Raw genomic sequence first — 20,466 nt, 5'->3', positions numbered from 1 at the left:
TAGATATCCTCTAGACCCTCAGCCTTGTCTCCTGAGCTGACTGGCAGAGAACATAGCTCCTGTGTAAGCCACTGGTTAATCCAGAAGCATAATTTGGCCCTGGACGAGCACAGCCTGGCGGGTGTGCTGCCAATGGGGATAGCCAAAAGGACCTGGAGAAATTAAAGAAACGATCCCCTCCCCCAGTGAGCCTTACAGCTGCTGCTGCCTGCTCAGCTGCTGCCCAGACAGCAGGCAGCAATGCCTGCCGGAGCTGGGGAGAGGGAGGAGAAGCTCTCCCTGTTCCTAGCTCCGAGGACGGCTAGCGTGGCCCAGGAGCGCGGAGTCCAGCGTGCAGTGCTGCCATGGCTTACATGGGAAAACAGAACAGGGAGGCAGAGGTGCGAGGCTCCCCCGTGGCCTATGAGCTCGCCTGCCAGCCTGAAAGTGCCGCTGGCTGCCTGGCCGGTATCGACAGCAGGGAGCCTGGCCTCAACGCCTCCTCAAGCTGGGCTCAGGGGGGTACCCCAAAGAGCTGCTGTAGAAGCACAGAACAAAGGAAAAAAACCCTGGCTGCCTGTAACCCCGAAGTGCAATGCTCCCTGGTCCAGGCTCAGGGCTGTACACACACACAGCCAAACCAGAGTCCCTGCACCGGATAGCAGAGATCCCCATCTTCTTCCTGCTCTCAGGAAGCTTCCCTAGGGACTGACTAAGCCTAATGGCAGAGATCAATAATTACTACTGCTTAATCAGGACTGTTTTAGGATAAATTCTATTTAATGAGGATCCATTTTGCATGTAGCAGGCAATTAAAGGAGGCTTAAACAGGAAAAAGAGGTGTGAGATTCTGAACACGGCTTTCTGGAGGGACAGTGCAAAACAAAGACAAAGGCATATATTTTGCTGAGTGTTTCCGTCAGTACCTGGAAGGATGAAAAATGAGTCTCTTTGCAATCCACGCCACTGCACCTTCCCCAAGATGGTGCTCTGCGTGTGTGTGTACATGTACATGTGTGCAGCCACATCAGAGAGCTACACCCGAGCTCTGCAGGAGACCTGACGCCTCACTTGGCATGGAGCAACGAAAGGCAGCGCAGTGACCAGAAAAACCTGCAGCCCACCATTTGCATACTCCAGGGATCACTGCGTGAATCAGAGAGGGATGAAATAACTGTGAATTGAGGGATTATCTCACTATAATCTCAGGACAAATGGAGGAAAAAAGAGAAGGCATTTCCAGTTTCATTATCCTTAATATCCCATTCACCGTTGTGCCTTCCTATGTCTCCCCGCCTTTTTTTTTAAATTTTCTCTCCAGTATAGGGTGTGCTAGCGGGCAAGCAATGCTCTGACTTTGGGGGAGGAAGGCAAGCTGGCTTCGGGACAGGCCTCCAAGCCTTGTGTGCACAGCATGGCGTCTCTGAAGAAAAAATGCCCTTCCTCGCCGACACTAACAGCAGCAGCTACTGACAGAGGAAGGGAAAAACTTCAGGGAAGGCAGTGGCTTAAACGATACGTAAATAAAAATGACACATTCAGATTTCACTCGCCCTTGGAGCCCCCTCCTTCTCTTCTGGCACTGTCCTCCTGAGCCTTCCATATCTCCGGAGGCAACATTTTAAAACCACAAAAATAGACGTGTGGGAATGAGGAATGGCTCAAATAATTTCAATTCCTCTCAGTTCACACTCCTCAGCAATCCCAGAGGCTTCTACCCCCCAGCAGCAAATACCTCTGGAGGGGAGGTCATACCAGCTATCTTAGGCATTTGTAGCTGAGGGAGATGACCAAGATGACCAAGACCTCTGGAAGTGACTGTTTCTCTCTGTCAACACCATGAGAGAACGAGAACGATCAGTTTAGATTAGACACCCAGAGAGAGATTCATCTCGCCAAACTTTAAAAGCCTGTATCATAACGATAACGGTCTGGACTCTCTTTATAGTTGGTGGCGAAAAAGCCACTTCTACATATGATTTGCTGGATCTCTTTTGGACATATTTTTTAGGATGAGATGTGCTTACGCATCAGAAGTGCCTGTTTCTCTTCATTGCCTATAAAGGAGTCAGTATGAGTTGCTCAGCTGTTGACGTGTGCACTGTAGGAATCTAAATTTGGGCAGATGAATCCCATTTCCAACTTTCAGACTGCTGCAGTTAGGTAACATGAATTCCACTGTGGGCATGTGCTAAATATTTGAATAGATGCTATTTTTTAATTCACCCTCTCCTTGCAAGACGACCACATCCGTAGGGTTATCTGTGGGAAGAGGAAACAGCGTGTGTCATTAAAACCAGAAGACATCCAAATTCTGTACTTTTTTCTGGCACAGATTACCATGTGAGCTACAGCAGATTCCTTAATCCCTCTGCTTTTTAAGCTTTACCACCATTCAATTTTCAAATGTTAGCTTACAATTTAATTCCTGACCGTGCAGACAATACTTTTTAGCACTTCACTGTTCTGTTTTTTCCTCATAACATTTTTATGTGAACATATAATTTTGTGTCCAGATTCATTATGCTTTGAGTGTTTTGGCTTTCCCCCCCTCCTCTGGGAACTGCTATGTACTTCTTTCACAAATCTGAACTCAGCACTAGTCTTTAATACCAGGGCAGTACTCCTCCACATTTGCTAGTTGTGAGAAGAGTATTTAATATTTTGTCTCCCTTCTAATTTTCTTATTTTCCTTGAGTCTTCAGTTCTTCGCTGATGTGTAGGGCAGTATGTTCTGTTCCAGAAGAAGACTTGGGAACAAATGCTTGCCAGAGAAAAGGCTTTTATAATCTATTGTGTGTGCGCCATTGTGCTACTGGGTAGTTTGACGCCTATTTCTGCTTGGCTCACAGTTTCTTCTAGGAAAGGTTCTTTCACTTTGGAGACTTGGGAGAGAACCATGAAGGGCAACTATTGCTTTCAAAGATACAAACACTCACCCCTTACCCCATATGGCAAAAATGTGACAAGGGATCTCTTGTTAGTGGTAAACATTGATTAAAAAAATCGATGGAAGAGGCTTAAAATCCACCAGAAAAGATGCTGTGTGGGGAGGCTTGTCACCATATTCAGATCATTCTGCGTAAGAGTCTATAAATTTTAAACGGGGGAAAACATCATTGCAAGCACCAGCAGGATGTTCACCACCTCTGAACAAAGGTTGCGCTAACGGTTCCCCGAGGAGCTCACGACTCGCAGTGCAGCCCAAAGAGTGGCGATGGCTGCTGCACGGCTGGGGTGAAACGGGGAGAGAGGGCGCTGGGGCATCTTGCCGAGGTCATGGCTGAACGGCTGGAGAGCATCTGAAGAGCTTGTGACAGCCTTTGAAATGAACAGGAGTATTTTTCTAAAGAATGCACACGAAAGAGCTACAAACATGGAGAAAGTGTAGAACATGCACCCACAAAGACTAAATTTAAAAGATGTGCTTAGCAGGGAACACATGCATAGCATATGGATGCAGCTGACGGAAGAGCTGTTGGACTCCATTCAAGATACCACTCACACAGCAGATGAACCGTCATAAATTTAAGCTACATATGTCACATCCTTACCGCTAAGGTTCCCTTTAGTCATGTGTGAATGCAGTTTAGTTGTTGGATCCTGGCTCGCGAGCTTAGTCGCTCTCTGAGCGCATAAGCATGGTGGGCAGGACACGTAACGTAGAGAGATCCTCAGCTGTTCGTTACCTTTCGCGAGTTATTAGCCCGTGGGTTTTTTGCAGCCGCTACCTTGGCATTTGTTAGTCCCGGCACTCGCTGCGTAATGGGTGTCGCACGCTGTCCTTCAGCCCTTCAGCTGCTCACTGACTGACAGGCCAACTTCTTTAACATTTGCTTTGATACATTTTCTTGTATTAAGTTAAGCTCCTTGAGCTGATTAAAAGCCTTCCAAGATTATATCATTGCCAAGCCTTCTACGCACACGCACACACGCACAAAGACAATCATTCTGAAAAGGAAGACAAATAATAAAACCTCTTCCGGATCTCTCCTATTAGGATGCTAGTAGCTAAGTCTCTGTCCTCCGGCCAATTTTTATATTACTGAGCCAATCCACGTCTCTGATGGATATATAAGAATGCCAGGTTATTATTCCTCGGCAATTAGTTTCAGCTATCAAAGTCTTTTAATCCCAAATACAATATAGTGACAAAACTGGTAGAAGAGGTAAACATTTACAGAGCAAAAATCAGACCTTCTTCCACTTCCATGCAGCACTGGAGTTGTAAGAGATTCCTTGCAGCTGCTTGCAAGGTATTAAAGTTTTAGATTTGCACTATGCTTTGGAACCTAATTTTATAAGCAGCTGCCAACAGTCCATTAATTTGAATCCAAGATGCCCGCTGAGTTAGACTAGTGCTAAAGAAAGCATTAGTTTCCATTCCAAAATGTGTTTTATCACACATTCCTGCTGCCCCTTTTGCATATCTGTTTGACTCAAGGCAATAACAGCATGGTATTTAAGCACCAATTACGTTTTGGTAATCCACACAATATTTTAACAGGGAGAGGAAGACTGAATGACCTTAAACCTTGTTAGGATCAGAAAAAAAAACAGACTTAAGCAGTCACTGGAAGGATTTTTAGGGAAGTCTTGCATAGTTCTTGGTAGTGAAGCTTTTTAACATTATGCCTAACACTCAGATTTTGTGGATGTACAAAACTGGAACGAAATTTTCTGGATTTTCAGGTTTCTTTTTCTCTAATGGGTCTAAATGAAATTAAAATTCAAACACATTCTCTCTTTCTTTAAAGTCAGGTTTAAGTAGAATACTGATATTTGTCACCAAAGAATCTATATTATGGTAGCAGCCGGTGATATCACTCTGTGATGGCAGTTTCTTTCAGGTTTGGGGCTGTATGACAGAAACACAGATGCAGAGGCAGTCATATGATTTGGGGCTGTACGGTAGAAACACAGATGCAGAGGCATCTGTGATATGATTGAGAGGATAATCTGCTGTTTGATGACGCTGTAGGTGGTGCAGGATTTGGAGGATTCTTTGGTGGCAGGTTTTGTTGCTGATATTACTGTTATTGACTTGTGGCAAAGAGGTAATGAAGAGAAATGGCATGAATGTGAAAGTATAGGAAAGAAAAGTTATCATTGAGCCAACTAAGGACAACAGTGTTTTGGGTTTTTTTTAAGATCTTATACGGAGGTGAATATTAGTACCTCTGTGAATACAGAGATTTTCCCCCAAATCTAAAATGCATCATGGGAAGAAGATGCATCTTTTAGACAGAAAGGTAGACTGATGGGCAGAATAGTCTGGAACTATTCTGCAAGAAATGGCATGGTCAGTGTCATAATTTACTCATCTAAATAGAACTGGTGAAGCTAAGAAATGAAAGGCCCTAAATGCAGAGGTGAGAAATTTTGACTAAACCATGGGATGCACTTGAAGAGCAGTGGGTTGTGGCCAGAGTTAAGTCTGAAAGATGACCTGAACACTTAATATTTTAAATTAACTTCAGGGAGATAAAATTGCTGAAATGAGAGGCAACGAGAAAGGAAGTGTTGATGGCAAAAGAAATCGAGCTTCTGGACAAGTAGTATAAGGATGAAAAGGCCAAAATCTAGAGGTGATGTGGGAAGACTGGGTCAAAGGCAACACATCTGTGATACTGGAGAAGGACAGGAAGAAGGCAGAGTTTCACGTAGAGGAAAAACAAGCATCAGTTTAGCCATCCTGAGTTTAAGATTACAGCTATGTGATAAATAAATTCAGAAAGAAAATTAAAGGTGTGGTTTTCATCAGAGGTCTGGATTTGCAAAGCACACCTGAAATTTCTCAGCCCAAAGTAGCTAAAAGGGTACATGACTTGAGACTGTAGGAGACGGGCCAGAAGGTGAGGTCCTTGTTGGACTCTTGTAAACCACCAGAAGTACAAGGGGACCACGACAAAGTGAAGGAAAGCTGAGAATCGGTAAAGAACTATGTCACAACACCCCTAAAATGTACAGGACTTCAAGAGCAAAATGGCAGAGAAGTTTGAAAAGCAAGGGGGTAGAAGATGTATTAACATGCTGAGGTATTGTATTTGTCTGCATCTAGCTAGTCACAAAGCTTGTTCTTGCACCATATGTGTAGAAATGCTGCACCTCAATAAGTTTTACTTTATTTTAAATCAAATTGACCATGATGTGCCTATATAGGATTCATAATGTTTCCATCTGCCTGGAACTTAGACTTGCGAGCCCTAAAAAGAAGAAAACATCTTGTATTAAATTTTCTAAGCAGCCAAAATGCTCTTCATTTTTTTCCCTGTAGTTTAAATTTAAATTTATGTTTCTAAATTTACATATTCAAAAACTTAATCTGAAACCTGTTTGGAATTTGGATGTCTCTTTTTATCACATTTCATTTAATTGCAGCTACTTCTGGAATTGAGGCATCACCCCTGCAGCTACTGGATGTCAAAGGACAAAAAAAATAAATTGCTTGAAAGAAAACTGAAGCCACATTTCTATTCTGCATTTGAGCTGCTGACATTTTCTAGATAACACCAAAAGATGTCAGAATACTGGCTGTTAAAGCAGTCTATGTTTGGAGCCTATTAAGTTGAATTCTGAGAGTGAAGGGAAATGTGAAGGCTTCTGGAGGGACTGACATATACCATTACTTGTTTTATTTCAATTTTATAGGTAAAAAAAGGAGGTTTTTTTCCTACTTTTTTGCCCAAGAGTTCCTCTTAAAATGTGGCAGGTCACCGAGAGCCTCCAATTTCACTCTAATTCCTCTGTGTATTCGAAGGCTCCACAATACAGCTCCTGCCCTTCTGATGAGGAAGGGCTGAGAGGAACTCCCATCAGAGCCTCTTATTCTCTCATTACTGTCAGAGGCCACTGCTGACCCATCTTCCTCTTTGGCACCAATAATTCTGCCTCTTTAATGCTCCCACGTCACATTGCTCAAGGGGTCCAGATTGCCTCTTCTTGTTGATAAAGCTGTAGCTCCACCGAGCTTTAGAGTTACACCAGGGTAAACGCATCTGGAAGGAGGAGGGGGGCTCTGAGTGTCTTGCTCAGGTCACTTGTATGTCATGTAAAGCAATCAGAATGATCTTGGTCTTGCTTCCGAAGCACCCTCTTGTCTTCTCACGCAGTGGTAAACTTGGGGAGGAAATTGGTTTCCTGTCAGTTGAATTCTCCCTGGAGCTCCTTGGCATGCACAGGCAGTCTGGCAGGACATCCCTCCAGAGACCACATTCCCGTCCCTCAGCCCCTTGCTCCAGCTCCTCTGTCCCATGCACAGAAAGAGATGTCTCAGCACAGACCTTCCTCCATCCACTGCACAGGTGTAAAGCAATCAGAATGATCTTGGTCTTGCTTCCGAAGCACCCTCTTGTCTTCTCACGCAGTGGTAAACTTGGGGAGGAAATTGGTTTCCTGCCAGTTGAATTCTCCCTGGAGCTCCTTGGCATGCACAGGCAGTCTGGCAGGACATCCCTCCAGAGACCACATTCCCGTCCCTCAGCCCCTTGCTCCAGCTCCTCTGTCCCATGCACAGAAAGAGATGTCTCAGCACAGACCTTCCTCCATCCACTGCACAGGGCACTGAGCCTGAGACATGCTAAGAAAAAGCATGAAGGAGTGAAGAGACCATGACTGCAAACATATTGCTTCCAGAGGCAAGCTGCTTTTCTGCAAAGCTAGTATATCCCGCTCCTCCACACTCACAGCCTTGGGAAGGATGCATAGGGTTGGGTAGTGTGCGTAGGGCCGAGTAGAGTGCATATGACTGGGGAGGGTGCATAGGGTTGGGCAGAGCTGAGCCTGGACTGACAGGCGCAGATGGAGTCCTTCCAGACCTAGCTGGGATGTCTCTGCCAACCTGCTAATCTTGATCTTAGGTTAACAGACAGCTGGTGGCATTTAATCAGAGGCCCCATTCATGTATACCCTCCACACCAGTGAGTCTCCTGAACTGTGTCGTGCTGGATAATGCAGGTCTATCAGTTGCTTCCTTCAGTTGCTCCCAGAGCCTTCTGTGTCTGCCAGTTTATAGATTACCTTAAATATTGTTTCTGACTTCAAAGGTAAGTGGATGTGTTTAAAGGCATTTGAACATCCATCACATCTGAGCAAGAAATATTACAGAACAGCTTCTTCCCCTGCATAGCAGTTGGCCAGAGGTTTTCTACTGAAGCTCCTGCCTCAGCCTTCACTACCCGTAGCATTGATGCTCCCTGTTTCCCTGCATCTGCCTGCTCTCATGGCATATTCCTTCTTCAGTAGTACTGCTGTCGCCTGCCTCAAAGGCAGCAAGGGTGTGCATCAGCCTGGTTGGGGCTGCTACAGGACCACGTAGACCCTTTGCCAAGCTACTGGAAATTTAGAGGGAGCAATCTGAGCAAGCAGAGCTGCATCAAGCAATGCACATCTCGGTCTGGAAGGCTGAATCCAAGCAGAAACCGTCCAAGATGCTGAAATCCTTTGTATATGCCCATGTTACTACCATGTGAAGCAATCTGCAGCTAGTTTCACCAAATTTAGCTTTCCAGTGATGTTTTTTAGGAGCTAATTCAGTGTTTCCTCTGTTTGGATCTTTGTGTTATGACTTGTAGTGACGAAGGGTGCAAGTGGGTGGGGGTAGATAGCTGCTGTCTTTACCAGTGCTTTACCTTAACTCAGCCCCTGGGAAGATCTGAGTGCATTATAAATGGCTCAAGCCTTACTGCAATAGCTCCAAGACCCTGATTAGCTAAGCCAAGGTCAACTTAAAATTCAGCGAAACGTGCTACTTCACAGGGAAAACACAAGAGGCTGAATGCTTTTCAACCTAAGCAGTAATGTTTGACTCTTCCCAAGACCCAGCGATTATCAACTTGTACTGGTGAGCTAGTGTTGTGGTTTAACCCCAGCTGGCAACTAAGCACCACCCAGCCGCTTGCTCGCCCCCCCTGGTGGGATGGGGGAGAGAATCAGAAAAGTAAAAGTGAGAAAACTTGTGGGTTGAGATAGAGACAGTTTAATAGGTAAAGCAAAAGCCACGCATGCAAGCAAAGCAAAACAAGGAATTCATTCACTCCTTCCCATCGGCGGGCAGGTGTTCAGCCATCTCCAGGAAAGCAGGGCTCCATCACGCGTAACGGTGACCTGGGAAGACAAACACCATCACTCCAAACTTCCCCCCCTTCCTTCTTCTTCCCCCAGCTTTATATGCTGAGCATGACGGTATATGGTATGGAACATCCCTTTGGTCAGTTGGGGTCAGCTGTCCCAGCTGTCCCCTCCCAACTTCTTGTGCACCCCCAGCCTACTCGCTGGTGGGGTGGTGTGAGAAGCAGAAAAGGTCCTGACTCTGTGTAAGCACTGCTCAGCAATAGCTAAGACATCCCTGTGTTATCAATACTGTTTCCAGCACAAATCCAAAACATAGCCCCATACTAGCTACTCTGAAGAAAATTAACTCAACCCCAGCCACAACTAGCACAGCTAGTCAGGAAAATAACAGGCCTCATTCTCCTCTCAGACTGGAATCACACAGAAGATAGTCCACCAAACTCGGTTCACCTAAGAGGTACAAATGTAATGCAAATGAAGAATGAGGCCCACACAATTTTAAGGTTTTAACTCTTCTGTCAGTCTGAAGGAAAAAGACTGCCTTGAAAATACCAATAGATATTCCAGAGGAGATAAGAGAAAAATATGTAAACATCCCAACCAGTACTGAAGGCCCTGCAGAAGGAAAAAGTATTGCTTAGAAAACTGAGATGATATTCTAGAGGACAAAAGAATGAAATAAACCCCTAAATTACCTTCAACCATGCATTCAGGGACATAATTACATTATTTTGCTCAGTCCATTCCCTTCTTTCTAATCAGATTAATAAATATATACACCAGGAAACAATATTTTGTATATGTGGGAGCTGATTTTATTCAGCATTTTGAAAATCCTTAAGCCTGCTGTTTATTTCGATTATTAATAATTTTGTAAAGAGAATGCAGGCACCCAGAGCTCAGAAAAAGATCAGAGAGTCCGGCTCTCCTAAAGGCTATTTTTTCTCTTCAGTCCTCAGGGACCTGATTGAATTTTTCTCGGTTTATTATTATTTTATATTTCTTCTGCACGTTCTATTTATTTATTCTTATTTATGAATTACATGCTAAGGGCAACTGTCCTCCCTGAATCATTCCTCTTCTGCCTGTGACATTTGTGCAAACCTTGTGTCTGCCTTCTGCGTTTCAGCCCTCGGTCCCAAACTACTTTAGGACACTGTATTGTTTAATTTTTTCCTCACTTGGCCAAGCAGCCTGAAACCCACTGCATAATATGCTATTTGACATTAAGCCTCACATATACTTCACAGTCTCTAAGTTCTCTGGGGCAATAGCTGTCTTTTTAAATTATGTATAGTGGGGCAGCATAAAGGGGCCTCAGGCCTTGAGACGGCTCCCTTAGGCACTGCCACAATGCAGCGTATATTTCTAACAGCAGAGGAGATGAACCACCAGAAGCGGTGCCGAATTCTCTGTCCCATGGTAACTTTGCGTCCCCGCTGGAACACATGCTACAGCTAAACACGAGTTCAATGCAGGGGTAAATGATGACATTTAAGGGCTCGTGGAGGTCAAAAGAGATGATCCAATGGTCCCTCTCAGCCTTCGATCCATGAATCTATGAATACAGATAACAGCAATTAAAAAGCAGCTCTGTGAAAAGGTCTCCACAGCCACTGCTGCAGGGACACTGGGAGAGTTTTGCTGGAAGAATTCTTCAGGAGCGAGGCTGTGGAGCAACTCTGCTTTCAATGAACAGGCACCACCTCGGGGACAAAACATCTGCCTCCGGCGGCGGAAAGAGACATCTCTAGAATAATGTCATCTTAACTAAGCCAGAGGTATGACGACTCTATTGCTGATTCCAAAGTGGTGCCACAAATAAATGAATCAAATTCTCCACGCGTAATTTTTAGCAGTGAGCAACCAGGAATGGTGAGCGGCATGGACGAATTTCGAATCGTTCACTGACTGGTCATTAACCCTCCTTTAAATTCCCACCAGTTTTGGAGTTGCTCATCTCTGCTGGCTCCAGGTTCACACTGTAATTCAAAATAAGCTGCAGCTAAAAGAAAAAAAAATATCAGGACATTGTTTGCAGGTCTGGTCCAGGCAAGAAAAGGACGAGGAATCTCAGACTGCACAGCCTATGGAAAGCTTGCTAAGCGAGGCAGAGAATATGCCATATCCCCAGACACCCAGCAGCAGGTCTTTGAGACAGAGCTGAACCTCACCTTGTTTGAGCCCAGAAAAAGACTCCCTGTGGAGAAGAGGTGGGAGTCAGTACGTGCCGGGCTGTTAACGTTATGCCCTTGCTACACCTTCACACAGCACTGCCAAATGGCAGTGGATCATTTATGGACATGGAAAAAAGGAGTTGCCTTTTTCAACTAGCCTACTTACTTAAGCAGCAGGCATCAGCAGTAATTGGCAACGAGATCAAAAAATAAACTTTGAGCAACCTCACCCTCCCACCAAATCCCTTCCCAAACACGTATTGTTTTGCAAGCAGATAATATTTCTAGTAATGAAGCAACAAAGCAAATACAGTTCAGTGCTCTGTAAACATGAATGCACACAGACCAATACATGAGCCTTGGAATAAAATTCTTTGAAAAAGCACTTCTTCAGATGCTTTCCAGTGATGGAGTACCTGCCAATGAGAAATCATGACTTTTCAGAAATTGCTTTATAATATGAAAGCACTGGAAATCACAGTTATGACTTTCCAACACAAATGATGTTCAGGCTCTGCTTGGGTCAAAGATGCAACAGGAAAGGCTAGAAATGTGAGGCTGCTAGCTGGTGGGTCTTGGCTTTGACTCAGCTCCCAGAATGACCCAGCAACAATTCTTCTTCACTTACCATGCTCTGCATTATTTTGGCACAGAAATATCCCTAGTTCTCTGGCATGATTTCATGAAAAATTGTTTGATCTTCGCCTGCACATTTCTGCAAGGCCTGGCTTGTTTCTCCTGCCGCAGCATGATACCTTCCTGACTTCTTTCTGTCAGTGCTGGCATTGCCATTGCTCTGAGGAGCCGATAAAGATGTAAGTCTGAGTAACCTCAAGCTGCCCCGAGAAACCGTAAGCCCACAGGACTCTCATGATGCAAGTCAGCTCCAGGTATCTCAGAAGTGCTGGCAAAAGTGAATTTTGCTGCAAAAGAGCAGCAGCAGAGCCAGGGGAGGGTCCTGGAGAGTCACGCTTTGCACCTCTGCTATGACACGGGTGTCAGGGGAGCAGAGGGTTGATGACAACAGTTGCGGGGAATCCCATAGGTCTTCACTACTGCCATCAAAGGCCACAGCCCCACATGTCCTGAATCCTCCAGTGACAGCCACCAGGCTGGCTCTCCAGGGCACTCGCACTGACAAAGGCGGCTGCAGGAGCCTGAACTCACTCTGGTTTCACCAGCAGTCTGTTGCCATAGGCAACTGCCTATTTTGCCTATACCTAGAGCTGGCCCATAGCAATATACACAGCAGCATTGTATGATGAGATTAGCACTCTTTATTATACTATCCCTGCTCTTATCACCAACCCCAGCTCTCACAAATTCAAGATAAGGAAATTTCCCTCATGTACTTACCATGGTCTTGAACAGCACTTTAGAGAGAAGCAGTGAACGCCACTGTATTCACATTTACATGGGAAAATTTAGGGAGTCGTTGCTATTCTTGTTTTCAGGTCCTCTGAACCCTTCAATGTCCCAGTTCTGCTCTGGTTGCTTATCAGTTATCCCAGCTTGAGTAGCTTCAGGGTGTCCTCTCTGCACTAGGCTAATGTCAATATGGGACCAAGGCATCATAATCCCCTCAACTGTAGCCCATAATCTTCTCCATTTGTTAAAAGTATCTTCCTCCTGATTCTTCTAAAACACCCAGGAATAGCCTGTTTCTTAGGCCAGCTTTAGCCTGTGCACCACTTCACTTTTGGCAGCTGGGACAGAGAGCTACATCAGGTAAGCATACCTGTTAGCTTACAGGAAGGTAAAACATCTCTAAAAATGCTCTAAGTCTCACTGAAAGCCAAAATAGGACTTACTCTCTAGAGACTTAGACACGCAACCAAATCACCGCCGCTTAACACGTTACCATCCATCAGCTGAGCAGCTCAACTGCAGGCGCAGCTGCATTGCACTACCCTGGCCTGACTTGGGATCACCACAGGGAAATGGAGTGGACTCTAAATTAGAAATGGTGAGCCTAAACTCTTTCTTGCATATATTCTCCATTTAGGTTCCTCACTCCTTATTGAAGTACCTTGTTGATTCTGGGAAATACCTCATTGAATATAGCCCAGATTGTCAAAGATACTGCTTCTTAATCAGAGTGGGGCATCTAATTCCTTTGAAAATCTTAGGTTTTAGATCCTTCAATACTTGCATAGCTCTAAAAGCCTGAGCCTCAAATCCAGTTCTGCAGAAAGATATTTATGTAATGTGAAACCCTGTTGTATTAAACAACAAATACAGGCGTAAATTGACCTCACAGTGACCTTTTTAATAATAGAAAATCATCAAAATAAACAAAGCACAATGCAAATGCAGATGATTTGGTTACAGTAGATTTGATCAAATAAAAGAGACAATCTAATTAACCAGTGATTAGATTAAGTAGAAGTCTCTGTATTGAGTGATGGATAATTAACTGGAATTGTATTTACTTACTTTTATTGTACTGCAGAACAAGGCACATCTTTGCCTTTCTTTCCTTTCACTGCAGTCTTTTAATTAAACAAAATTATTCTGAATGTTTTACACAGAATCTAGGCCTCTAAGTAAACACGGTAAGTTGGAAAGGGAAAGGCAGCCCTATACTGAGATTTAGTTGTCGATCAATACTGTTTGTATAAATCTCATCCAATGCAACAGTTACAACCCTGGCTTTTCAGAGCTGCTTGGCATATATAGCTCCAGCTGAGCGGAATGTGAGCTGCAGGTGCTCAGCCCTTCGGAGAGCCATGCCCTTATTGTTCAAACATAATTTATGCTTGAGAACAAACAAACAAACATATTCAAGGCAACTCCTAATTTCCGCACCTGAGTCGATCAAGATCTATTTTTACCAAGGCAAACGCACATAAGGGAATGGTGCACAGCTGATCAACATCTAAGACAGAAATGGATCTTGCACTTTGAAATCCTTATCAGAAATGGTTGTGGTGACTTTTAAGTGTAGGCTATGTAAGAGACAGTCTTTTAAAGTGATTTAATTCCCTCCTTTTAAGAACTGTAATCTGGAAGATTGGTTTGGTACCCCATCACTCCCAGGAAAACACTATACTATTGAAGAAGCCCTTTTAATAACACAGCTTGTCAAATGTTAGATGTCATTTTATTTAAGTATTTTGTTAATTGCATATTTGCCAGAGGCTCTGTGATATCCTATAAAAACTGTCATAGCAGGCAATCGCTAGTTTCACCGGACACATGGGTTGCATATTCACATGTTCCTCTGTTCAGAATACATAACAGTTAATTTGATTAAATATCTGCTGGCAAAATTTCTCCCCTAGCTGTGGGACTACTGTCTGTCTGTCTGTCTAGACACTCTTACTGCTCTCATTACCATGGTATCTCAGTGCATCCAGACCCATGGATATCTGAGGAGGAGTTAATAAGCATTAGGTCTTGCTAGGTCTCTTCAGAGGATGCTTCTGCCAAACTGCAGGGGATAGCAGATGAAAACAGCATGATTCCTGAATGTGATGAGCTGCCTGAAGAGGAAAGCTAGCAGGACAGCGTGGAAGCTCTGGCATCTACTTAGCAGTTCCTTGCATTCTGCCTCTGGCCCGGTGGCAGGGCATTCATGTGTTGCCTTGTACGCAGGCATTTTTCTCGCTTGTGTGCAGAGACAAGCAAAGCTAGAGTTACTGCAGGCTCCGTGCTAGTGAGGATGCCAAGGAACACCATGTGGAGGCGGGTGAATTCTGGATGAGAGAGTGGGTAAACAGAAAGGCTGAAGTGCCAGGGGTAGCCTCGGGGGCATTCCCTTAGGGAACAAACAGCAACTGAGCTAGAAAGTAAGGCCTCACTACAGCAATTAGCTTCTCGAGCTGATCTAAGGTATCAGCTAGACTTTTAAGAGAAAGACCTGGTTGACCAGGTGACGTGCATGCCTGTAGCTGCTGTATTTTAAGGCTATATTTTTTGGTCCTGAAATGCCAGTCCATGAATTTACCCATTTACCTGTAAAACCTGGAATCTCCTTTATGGTGCAGACTTTATTTTCGCTGGTGCTGAGTGCAAGCCAGAAACAGATAAAACCGGACCTTCTCAGCGCTGTTGATGCTCAGGGCTTGGGCTTTGATCCCTTTGATCCTTTGATCCCTTAATAACATCCCTTGATGTTATTAAGAAAACTTCTATTGTCCTTCTCATGAGCAGGCTTATGTTAAAACTAATTTGACTTGTACTCAGTCCCCATTTACATCTGAACAACCACTCTGACCAAAAAAGGCTGTAACCCTGGGAGCAAAATGAGGCCTGTGGTGTATGTACAGATGTAGCAGGCCATTTCAGCAGTCATTCTCCCAGTTCTCAATCTCTCTCTCCTCACATGGAGTTACTGTGCCTCTAACCTTTCTCACTAAAGTCTGTTCAGAGCAACAGGAAAATGGATGGGACTATATGAGAGAGTCTAAGAATATATGTAAATCCTCTGATATTTCTAGCATAAAATATTTAACAAGTATTGTTGTTGAAAAAGCTGGGTGTCGGAAAGACCTGTGTAGTCCCTAAAGAACATGGACAGAATCATACCATCACAGCATGCTATTGCCCATGGACAGAAATCTCAGTTGAATTCCCCCGTCTTTCTCTTCACAAGGCCGCCAAGACAAAGAACTACATACAAGCCGCAGGACTCGAGAGTGTTTTCCAGTGTCCAGCAGCCTAGATGCATCCTGACTCCATCTCATGACAAAACCCAGACATGTGTCTTCTCCTCCTCCCCTACTCCTTTCTCCTCTTGTCTTCCTTTCTGGAAGGCCAGATATGTAGATGTAGGCAAGAGGGCCTCACTGCCAGCAAGGAAGAAGGAGCTGTAGAAGATAAAGGAAAGCTCCTCCAGTTTTGGTGAAAGCAAGGAAGGGGGAGAATAAGTACATATGGAATACCAGCTCTCCTGAGAAATGTCAGATAAGAGGAAAAGAAGAAGTAGTGCCTAATTTTTTCTGCTCGGTGATATATGCATGCAGACACCAGCCTAGGAATTGTGAGGGAACTGTAATGAATCTTTCTGAGTTGTGTCTATGGTGCTGATTACCGCTGTTCCTGCAGAAGCCACTTGTATTTGTGATTTGGAGATGTTTTCAGCAGGCAATGAAGTATTAGTCACTATTTAAAAAATGCACCACATAATTGCAGAAGATAGCATGTTCCCATTCCAATTAGAAGTGAATAACTGTAATACCTGAAGGAGCCTTGTGCAGCATCTGCAGGTAAATACCGCTCTTTGTAAAGGAATCTACGCATAGAAAAATGCATAATAGGCTTGTGAACAGTAAGGTTTAGATGTAAACTACTGAAGTAAAAGAATCACTATCCCATGGAGAAATCTAAGCAGAGTTTGAGATTTTTTTTCTAAAAAGATGCAAAATATATTGCTAGCAAATCGTGCTCTCCTTTATTGCTTGTATATCAATATGGCAAGCAGAACACTCTACATGAGAAGTTTGTCCTCAGCTCTTCATGTTAAATTCACAAAAACATTTAGACATGGCAATGCTTCATCTTCAACCAAAGCCTGTCTGCATACATTAACCATGCTTGCAGTCATTCTCCAACACAGAGGTCAACTAGCATGAATGGCCCATATTGACTCTTAAAACCTCCTACACAGCATGGCTGTTGCAGACTGTTTACTGGGAATGGGACGGTTCCCAGCAAACAGCTAAATTAGCTCACTGCAAATGCTGAGATGCCCTAGCTGCTACGTTATGTAGGGGAAATGTAGGGGCCTCTATTCAACACGTACGCAGTCTTTTGGCATGTGTAGAGCAGATGGGCAGATTCTGATGATCTACATGTTGAAGGTGGTTGCTGAAAGTGGCAGTGCAGTGACTAAATCCACGCTTTTGTAGATTCAGCCCTTAACATTTCACTCCCGCCCTAGAATTAGTAGCATCTAATCAGCTTGAACCTGTGCTGTGGCAATATGTCAGGTACCTACAGAGTGTCCATGAACCAGCGAATGAACTTTAAATCAACTGAAAAATCCCACTGATTTGTGAATGGAACTACAGCTGGACCCTCAGTAAAAAATGCAACCAGTTCTGCAACTTCACTTCGTTCTAGCATTTGCTGAGGTGTTGATAGGCCTACAAGGGCCAAGTTCAGGGCTTTCATTAAGCAAATGCAACTCTACTCTCTTGACAGAACTGCACTTGCCCATTGGAGGTCTGATTCTGACCCAAGATCTTTGTACACCAGGTTTATGTTGCTTTCTTCACGTAATTGTACAGTGCTGAAAGATCTTTGAATAAACTTGTTTTATAAAAGGAAATATATATGGGGTATGACTGCAGGCTTGCAAAGAACAGAAATACCTGAAAAACCCTCCGTTCTGCTATTGATCCAAAGGAGTGCTGGAAACATTACTATGGCAACAATTCTTAGCCAGTGGAAGAAGCATGCCATTATCTGTGCATAGGAACAAAACAAGAGGAGGCGTTTTTCAGAACTGTTGCCCAGCTCCCCTTGACCACTACAGATGTGCTGACCTTCTGGCATGAGCTCCCGCTGCAGAGGCTTTCAATGAGATACGACTTACAGAATTATTTATTGGCCCATGCACAGAGAGTAAAGAAATTCTATTGATGAACAGAGTCCTGTTGCAGAAAACAGCACTGCATGGAACTCCTGTTTTCTAAAAGTATAAAACATCTTCCTTACCTCGTTAACAACCTGGGTTATCGGTGTGAATAAAAGAGGCAAGGTGGCTTTGCTCACTCTAAATGTTGTCTATGTCATTTGGCTGCACACCACTTGAACCCTTTGCAAGTACAGTTATTAACTCAGAAAACTACCGAGGTTCTAATCTGGCCATGTTCTTACCGAGAATGAGTTCAGGCTAAAGTACAAATCTGCTGGCGTTGTGGTAATGGTGTTATTTGGTCTATTAATTAGCGGCTAGACTAATAAAGTCAGCAAGAAACCATTTGCATTATATGGCTAAATTGAAAGTCCACATCCCATATAGCCTGAAGACAGAATTGAGATAATCATATTCCAGGTGATTGTAACACTTAAGAAGCTCTGTCTACTGCTCCTAGCTGCATCCTCATACCCAGCTTCACATATGGGTAGTTTTAAGGAGTACTGTGACTCCGACCACCGTTCCTAACCCTGGGGAGGGGAGTGATACTGGCCACAAGTCCAGGCAGACTGTTCTTCCTGTAAATGGCTGAGGAAAATGATTGTGTGGGAGATGGTGCCAAGCGAGGAGAGAAAAGGAGCAGCCTGGAAGAAAGCTTCCAAATACGCACTCCCACTACAGAAACACTTTATGGCTGTCCTGAGGCTGGGGAGAAGAAGAAGCAGCTGCAAGCTCTTTCCAAGCTGTTTGTTTGCCAGCCTTCTCTCTGGGCAGCCTGTGGTACAGCCAGCTGTGAGAGCAACACAAGTAGGTGGAACAGCTCTGCCCACTTGGGAGCTCACTACTGCTCCACAGAGCCACTTAACAGCATGAGCCAAGTGGATATTGCCCATTGCCATTAGTATTGTTGTCCCCTTTTTTTATAAAAATAGAAAAATAAGAAGGGTCAGAAAAAATGAGAGAGAGCCTGGGCAGCAGATAGACTGTAGAAAGAGACCAAGACCAATACCAAATACGTGAAGTACAAGGAAGGAATGGAAAGGACATCACTCCTAACTAATTATGTTGAGAAAATACACAAAATGCCATCCAGCCTTTTACTAGGTCCCAGCCTAAAAAGCTGAGTTCCCGCTTATTCTGTAGAGATGGTAAAGATCTATTTCTTCTAGAGAAGTACGTAGCCCTGCTGTTCCTGGAAATTATTCATCTTTCCTTCATAGTAACTGTCTCCTGCATCCCATCACAAGTAGCCACACTGGCATGGAATGTATGTGCAGCTGTGTGTATGTATAGGTATACATTACACGTGCATACACACAGATAGGAAAGTGTGTTGAAAATGTCTCAATGAAAGAAAAACTAGAATACACACTCGGATTTAACCTATTTGGTCAATCTTTTTCCCTTCCCTGGAGACAGCTGGGTTTATTCAATATTGACTTTTTTCCCAGTTCTAGATGGCTTTGGGTCCTGAAGATATGAAAATAGGAGCTATTATTAAGGATATAATTATTATTTTGACAATATCAATTTTGACAGCTTCATGAACTTTATTGAATAAATGATGGTTCATTACCCATCAAACAGTATTTTCCCACTTCTCCAGCTTTCTCTGCCTTCAATATCCGAGAGCCTCCCAAGTATTTTATAAAAGTAATAATCTCTCTTCTAGCCTTTAGGGAAGCAGCTTGATAAGTTCCAGAAATTTTCTTCCATGTTTGCTGTTGCACATGTGAGAGCAGGTGTCCAGGGAAGAAATTATTAAGGAAAGGCTAAGTCAAAGAGATAAGATACACAGGTAGTCTCAAATGCAGGGAAGGCTCTATTCATTTTCAACTCCCATGAAAGCGAATTTCACACCGCCCAAGTCCAGCTCTGCACTCACAAGCAACCCCGTTGGCAGCGTTTCTTTATTCTGGGGGAATGCAGTTGTGGATGGAAATCATGCTCACTGAGGAGGAAGTTCTCGCCCAGATTGCTTGGGACATCTGCAGAGGCTTTCTGAACATCAAAGCAGAGACTACAACACGGATTTTGTGTAAAATGTGGGAGCATCGCTTACAAACACTGGTTTTGGGTAGTGGGGATATTTATTGCAAGCAGGCTTTTATATCCTCTACTGCTGGCCCGGCGTCCGACTCGCAATCAAAACTGTTGTCCAACGTGCCCATCGTACACAGGATTGCCAGTTTCCTGAACACGGGTGCATTCCTTCGGTTTGCACAGCCCCGCTTTGCACAGGGCTCTGGCATATGGGGGGTTGAAAGGTACTGTGGAAGACCTAGGGTAGTATTTTAAGAAACTGGAGTCAGACACAAAGCTTTGAATCTAAATCTGCCTTTTCTGGACTTTGGAGAAGAACTAGATGCTTCAGTTGCAACCGCAAATGTTATTATTCAGGACGATCTTTAACAGGCAGTCAGACCCTTTGGGTGCCGCAAAGTTTGCCACCCATTTTATTAGAAAGTTGGGCTTGCGCTCCAGCACGAGTGACAGCAACTGAAGCGGCCGCAAAGTGGTCTCACTCCGGTTGCCAGCTTCAACCTACGACCTCGGGGCCCCTGGACCGACCAGCCAGCCCGCGCGGGCACGGCAGCCCGGAGGCGGGAGGCCTGCCGGGGCCGGGCCGGGAGCTCCGCCGGGCCGGGCCCG

General features: G+C 44.3%; 1 protein-coding gene across 1 annotated transcript in view; it reads left to right on the top strand.

Moving 5' to 3' along the window:
- Positions 1-344: 344 nt before the first annotated feature.
- Positions 345-20,466, top strand: part of SPACA1 (sperm acrosome associated 1) — a 37,101-nt gene continuing 16,979 nt past the window's right edge. Inside the window, exon 1 of the mRNA XM_009281963.1 lies at positions 345-447. Coding sequence (XP_009280238.1) covers positions 345-447 — 103 coding nt within the window. The remainder of the gene's footprint in view (positions 448-20,466) is intronic.

This window comes from Aptenodytes forsteri, unplaced genomic scaffold, assembly GCF_000699145.1.
Source record: "Aptenodytes forsteri isolate BGI_AS27 unplaced genomic scaffold, ASM69914v1 Scaffold20, whole genome shotgun sequence".
In the NCBI taxonomy this organism is placed as follows: Eukaryota; Metazoa; Chordata; class Aves; order Sphenisciformes; family Spheniscidae; genus Aptenodytes; species Aptenodytes forsteri.
Note: the sequence above shows the minus strand (reverse complement) of the source record. Positions and strands in the feature narration are given on the sequence as shown.